At 50.7% G+C, this 6,666-nt stretch overlaps 1 protein-coding gene across 1 annotated transcript in view; it reads right to left on the reverse strand.

The window, feature by feature from the left end:
- Window positions 1-6,666, reverse strand: part of slc22a21 (solute carrier family 22 member 21) — a 23,725-nt gene that overhangs the window by 5,666 nt on the left and 11,393 nt on the right. The window contains exons 7-8 of the mRNA XM_023967838.2: window positions 3,608-3,822; window positions 3,171-3,353 (exon numbers count right to left, since the gene is read on the reverse strand). Coding sequence (XP_023823606.1) covers window positions 3,171-3,353; window positions 3,608-3,822 — 398 coding nt within the window. The remainder of the gene's footprint in view (window positions 1-3,170; window positions 3,354-3,607; window positions 3,823-6,666) is intronic.

Raw genomic sequence — 6,666 nt, forward strand, 5'->3', positions numbered from 1 at the left:
TCGTCGTGGGTAGACACAACATCCCCCCTCTCTCCCTCTCTCCTCTCTGTCTGTTGGGTAACACACATCCCCCTCCCCCTCTCTCTCTCCTTCTGTCTTGTTGGTAGACACACATCCCCTCCCCTCCTCTCTGTCCTCTCTGTCTGTTGGTAGACACACATCCCCCTCCCTCTCCTCTCTCCTCTCTGTCTGTTGGTAGACACACATCCCCCTCCCCTCCTCTCTCCTCTCTGTCTGTTGGGTAACACACCTCCCCTCCCCCTCCTCTCTCCTCTCTGTCTGTTGGGAGACACACCTCCCCCTCCTCTCTCCTCTGTCCTCTCTGTCTGTTGGGTAGACACACATCCCCCTCCCTCTCCTCTCTCCTCTCTGTCTTGTGGGTAGACACACATCCCCTCCCCTCCTCTCTCCCTCTGTCTGTTGGGTAGACACACCTCCCCCTCCCCCTCCTCTCTCCTCTCTGTCTGTTGGGTAGACACACATCCCCCTCCCCTCCTCTCTCCTCTGTCCTCTCTGTCTGTTGGGTAGACACACATCCCCCTCCCCCTCCGCTCTCCGTCCTCTGTGTCTGTTGGTAGACACACCTCCCCCTCCCCCTCCTCTCTCCTCTCTGTCTGTTGGGTAGACACACACATCCCCCTCCCCCTCCTCTCTCCTCTTGTCTGTTTGGGTAGACACACATCCCCTCCCCCTCTCTCTCTCCTCTCTGTCTGTTGGGTAGACACACCTCCCCTCCCCCTCCTCTCTCCTCTCTGTCTGTTGGTAGACACACTCCCCCTCCTCTCTCCTCCGTCCTCTCTGTCTGTTGGGTAGACACACATCCCCCTCCCCCTCCTCCTCTCCTCTCTGTCTGTTGGGTAGACCACACCTCCCCCTCCCCCTCCTCTCTCCTCTCTGTCTGTTGGTAGACACACTCCCCCTCCTCTCTCCTCCTGTCCTCTCTGTCTGTTGGGTAGACACACATCCCTCCCCCTCCTCTCTCCCTGTCCTCTCTGTCTGTTGGGTAGACACACATTCCCCCTCCCCTCCTCTCTCCTCGACACACATCCCCCTCCCTCTCTCTCTCTCTGTCCTCTCTGTCTGTTTGGGTAGACACACATCCCCTCCCCCTCCTCTCTCCTCTGCACACATCCCCCTCCCTCTCCTCTCTCCTCTGTCCTCTCTGTCTGTTGGGTAGACACACATCCCCTCCCCCTCCTCTCTCCTCTGACACACATCCCCCTCCCTCTCTTCGTCCTCTGTCCTCTCTGTCTGTGGGTAGACACACACCCCCTCCCCCCTCCTCTCTCCTCTGGACACACATCCCCCTCCCTCTCCTCTCTCCTCTTCCTCTCTGTCTGGGGTAGACACACATCCCCCTCCCCTCCTCTCTCATCTGTCCTCTCTGTCTGTTGGGTAGACACACATCCCCCTCCTCTCCTCTCTCCTCTGTCCTCTCGTCTGTTGGTAGACACACATCCCCCTCCCCCTCCTCTCTCCTCTCTCCTCTCTGTCTGTTGGGTAGACACACAATCCCCCTCCCCCTCCTCCTCCCTCTCTCCTGTCTGTCTGTTGGGTAGACAACACATCCCCCTCCCTCTCCTCTCTCCTCTGTCCTCTCTGTCTGTTGGGTAGACACACATCCCCCTCCTCTTCTCCTCTGTCCTCTCTGTTGTTGGGTAGAACACATCCCCCTCCCCTCCTCTCTCCTCCGTCCTCTCTGTCTGTTGGGTAGACACACATCCCCCTCCCTCTCCTCTCTCCTCTGTCCTCTCTGTCTGTTGGGTAGACACACATCCCCCTCCTCTCTCCTCCTCCTCTCTGTCTGTTGGGTAACACACATCCCCCTCCTCTCTCCTCTCTCCTCTGTCCTCTCTGTCTGTTGGTAGACACACATCCCCTCCCTCTCCTCTGCTCCTCTGTCCTCTCTGTCTGTTGGGTATACACACATCCCCTTCCTCTCTCCTCTCTCCTCTGTCCTCTCTGTCTGTTGGGTAGACACACATCCCCTCCCTCTCCTCTCTCCTCTGTCCTCTCTGTCTGTTGGGTAGACACACACCCCTCCCCCTCCTCTCTCCTCTGTCCTCTCTGTCTGTTGGTAGACACACATCCCCTCCCTCCTCTCTCCTCTGTCCTCTCTGTCTGTTGGGTAGACACACATCCCCCTCCCCTCCTCTCTCCTCTGTCCTCTCTGTCTGTTGGGTAGACACACCTCCCCCTCCCCCTCCTCTCTCCTCGTCCTCTCTGTCTGTTGGGTAGACACACATCCCCTCCCCCTCCTCTCGCCTCTGTCCTCTCTGTCTGTTGGGTAGACACACATCCCCCTCCTCTCTCCTCTGTCCTTCTCTGTCTGTTGGGTAGACACACATCCCCCTCCCCTCCTCTCTCCTCTGTCCTCTCTGTCTGTTGGGTAGACACAACCCCTCCCCCTCCTCTCTCCTCTGTCCTCTCTGTCTGTTGGGTAGACACACATCCCCCTCCCTCCTCTCTCTCTGTCCTCCTCTGTCGTTGGGTAGACAACACATCCCCCTCCCCTCCTCTGTCTCTGTCCTCTTGTCTGTTGGGTAGACACACATCCCCCCCCTCTCCTCTCTCCTCTGCCTCTCTGTCTGTTGGGTAGACACCACATCCCCTCCCTCTCCTCTCTCCTCTGTCCTCTCTGTCTGTTGGGTAGACACACATCCCCCTCCCCCTCCTCTCTCTCTGTCCTCTCTGTCTGTTGGGTAGACACACATCCCCTCCCTTAGAGGAGAGAGGAGAGGTGTTGATAGGATAGCACTATACTACTAAATATTTTGTATTTATTGAGAAACTATATGGTAACAAGCAATACTTGCAGTTCGTTATTCATTTTCCTATTTATCGAGAAACTACACGGTAACAAGCAGTATGGAAAAATCAATTTGTTTAAGTGGTGGGGATTGTGTACACTTGCTCTTAAACTCGCTGTTGTTCATTACACAAGACTCAACACCATAGTTCATTTCTAGTTACTGTATGTAATTACACATTTTTCCATKTAGTTTCTGAGAAAATACAAAGTAAAAAGTACTAAACTTCACATCCTAATCTTCAGAATGACAGTGATAGGCTAAACAATAACAAAGAGACAAAGGGGTGATATTACTGCTCTGCAGTGCTTCCATGTGCAGATCAGTCTTTCCTTTAGCTGCGCTTTGAGTCCTACTCACCCAGATAGATGAAGTATGGGGCAGAGATGCTGCCCACTCTGGAGGCCATGGAACAGGCCCCTATGGCTGTGTTCCTCACGACAGTGGGGTAGAGCTCAGCCGTGTAGGCGTACACGATGGAAAAAGCTGCAGTCACACCAAACTTCCCCAGCATCTCTAGTGCAGTGGACACAGAGCTCAGATCTGCCATGGACACAGCAATGAAGGGCCAAGGAAGGTCATGTCATAGATTCTTATAGAAGGGTTCATTGTTTTTGTAATATACTATTCTATACCTGAAATCTTGTCACCATTCTATGCCATCAATTGTCCATTTTCAAACTCAATATTGTTGATTCAATCTGATTTTTATCTGCACGTCTATTTCTCTCTGTTATTAAGGGTGATGTGATAACAGAATGCCTTTATGAATACCTCTATCTTTGTTTGAGTCTTACTTGGTGGTATGAGGTTTATGCAGAGCAGCACYACCCCACCCAGAAACAGAGTGGAGAAGAGACACAGGCGCCGGGGGCAGCAGCGGAACATGAGCCAGGCCATGGTATAGGCAGGGACCTCAATGGCAGCTGACAGAAAACAGTTCAGATATGAGCTCCCCGCCAGGTTGGACGTGTTCAGTGACAAGGCAAAGTACCCGATGGACAGAATGGTCCTGAAGAGACAAACATGGGTTGCGTCCATCATTGTTTGCGTCCCACCTAATTCCCTATACAGTGCACTACCCTTGACCAGGGCCTGTAGACATGGCCTTTTGAAGTGACAATCAACACACATTACTGTACCATGCTGGTGCAGGGAATGAAACCCTCTGTCATAATGGTACAGGGAATGAAACCCTCTGTCATAATGGTCCATTGCCATACAGGAGTACCTGAAACCCTCGTAGTCGATAATGGTCAGCGGAATGAAACCTCTGTCATAAGGATGGATGCAGGGCAATATCGGAAGAACCCATGCGTGTCATAAGGTTCAGCGCGAACTCTCATACTTGCACAGGGAATGAAACCCTCTGTCATAATGGTGCAGGATGAACTCTGCTAACTAGGAAACCCTCTGTCATAACTGGTGGCAGGGAATGAACACCTCTGTCATAATGCGTGCAGAGGAGATGAAAACCCTCTGTCATAATGGTGCAGGGATGAACCCTCTGTCATAATGGTGAGGGGATGAAACCCTCTGTCATAATGGTGCAGGGGATGAAACCCTACTGTCTCGTGCGATATAACCGGTTGTCATACGGTGAAGTGAAACCCTCTGTCATAATGTGCAGGGAATGAAACCCTTTGTCATAATGGTTGCAGGGAATGAAACCTCTTTCGTTTAATGGTGCAGGGTAATGAAACCCTTCTGTCATAATGAGTGCAGGAATGAAACCCTCTGTCATACGGTGCAGAGGAATGAAACCCTTCTGTCATAACGGTGCAGGGAATGAACACCTCTGTCATAATGGTGCAGGGAATGAAACCCTCATGGTTCAATGGTACAGGAAATAAACCCTTCTGTCATAATGATTTCAGGGAATGAAACCCATTGTTCATAATGTTTGCAGGAATGAACCCTCTGTCCATTATGGACAGGGAATTGAAACCCTCTGTCATAATGTTACAGGGAATGAACAACCCATTGTCATAATGTTGCAGGCGAATGAACCCTCTGTCAAATAATGGTACAGGGAATGAAACCCTTCTGTCATCAAATGGTACAGGGAACTAGAACCCGTTTGTCATAATGGTACCAGGGGAATGAACCCATTGCATAATGGGCAGGCAAAGAAACCCCTCTGTCATAAGGTACGGAATTGAACTTTCTAGTTGCAGGCATGAAACCTGCATATTTTGCTGCGGATGAACTGTCATATGTGAGATGACTGCAATGGTGCATGAGGAAACCCTTCTGTCCATAATGGTGCAAGGGAAGGAACCCTCTGTCATAATGGTGCAGGGAATGAAAACCCTCATATGTCGGCCAGAGAATCTGCTCAAATGGTAGCAGGAGACAAAAACCTCTGTCACTAAATGGTGACGAGGAGAATGAAACCCTCTGTCATAATTCAGCGTGAACTGTCAAATGAGGAATGAAACCCTCTGCTCATAAATGGTGCAGGGAATGAAACCTTCTGTTCATAAATGGGTGCAGGGAATGAAACCCTCGTGTCTATTTTGGCAGGTGACCTCTGCATAATAGGTGCAGGGAAAAACCCTCTTGTCATAATTGGTGCAGGGAATGAAACCTCTGCTGTCATGAATGGCTGCAGGGAAAGAAACCCTCTTGTCATCTATGATGCAGGCGGAATGAACACCCTCTGTATAATGTGCAGGCGAAGAACCCTCTGTTCTAATGGTGCAGGGATTGAAACTCGTCAGCGTGTGAATCTGTCATAAATGGTGCAGGGAAAGAACCCTCTTGTCAATAATGGTGACAGGGAATGAAACCCTCTGTCATAATGGTGCAGGGAATGGAAACCTGGTCTCAAATTGCAGGAAACCCTCTGTCATAATGGTAGCAGGGAATGAAACCCCTCTGTCATAATGGTGCGGGCAAATGAACCCTCTGTCATAATGGTTGCAGGGAATGAAAACCCTCTGTCATAATGGTGCAGGGAAAGAAACCCTCTGTCATAATGGTGACAGGGAATGAACACCCTGCTGCCATAATGGTCGCAGGGAAGTGAAACCCCTTCTTGTCATTAATTGGTGCAGGGGAGAAGAAACCCTAGCAATGTTGGCAATAACATCATGTCAGTATGCTGCAGGAAGGAAACCCTCGTCATAATGGTGCAGGGAATGAAACCCTCTGTCTAATGGTGGGATGAAACCCTGTCATAACTTGGTGCAGAGGATGAAACCCTCTGTCATAATGGTGCAGGAATGAAACCCTCTGTCCTATGGAATCCAATGGTGCCCAGGGAAAGAAACCCCTCTGTTCATAATGGTGCAGGGACATAAACCCTCTTGTCATAATAGGCAGGGAAGGAAACCCGTCTGTCATAATGGTTACCAGCGGAATGAAACACCTCTGTTATAATGGCTTGCAGGGAATGGAAACCCTCTGTCATTAATGGTGCAGAGGGAAGGACAACCCTCTGTCATTTTAATGCGTGCCAGGGGAAGGGCAAACACCTACTGTCATAATGGTGCAGGGAATGAAACCCTCTGTCGATAATGGTCGGAATGAAACCCTCTGTGCATATGGTGCAGGGAAAGACAACCTCCTGTCATTAATGGGTGCAGGGAATTAAACCCTCTGTCATAATGGTGCAGGGATGAAACTCCTCCTGTCCAATAATGGCTGCAGGGAATGACCCTCGTGTCATAATAGGTACACGGAAAGTGAAACCCTCTGTCATAATGGTTGCCAGGGAATGAAACCCTCTGTCATAATTGGTGGCAGGGAATGAAAACCCTCTGTCATTAACGGTGCAGGAATGAAACCCTCTGCATAATGGTGCAGGGGATAACCCTCTGTCATTAATGGTTGCAGGGGAATGAAACCCTCT

The sequence above is a fragment of the Salvelinus sp. IW2-2015 genome, linkage group LG23 (genome assembly GCF_002910315.2).
Source record: "Salvelinus sp. IW2-2015 linkage group LG23, ASM291031v2, whole genome shotgun sequence".
Classification (NCBI taxonomy): Eukaryota; Metazoa; Chordata; class Actinopteri; order Salmoniformes; family Salmonidae; genus Salvelinus; species Salvelinus sp. IW2-2015.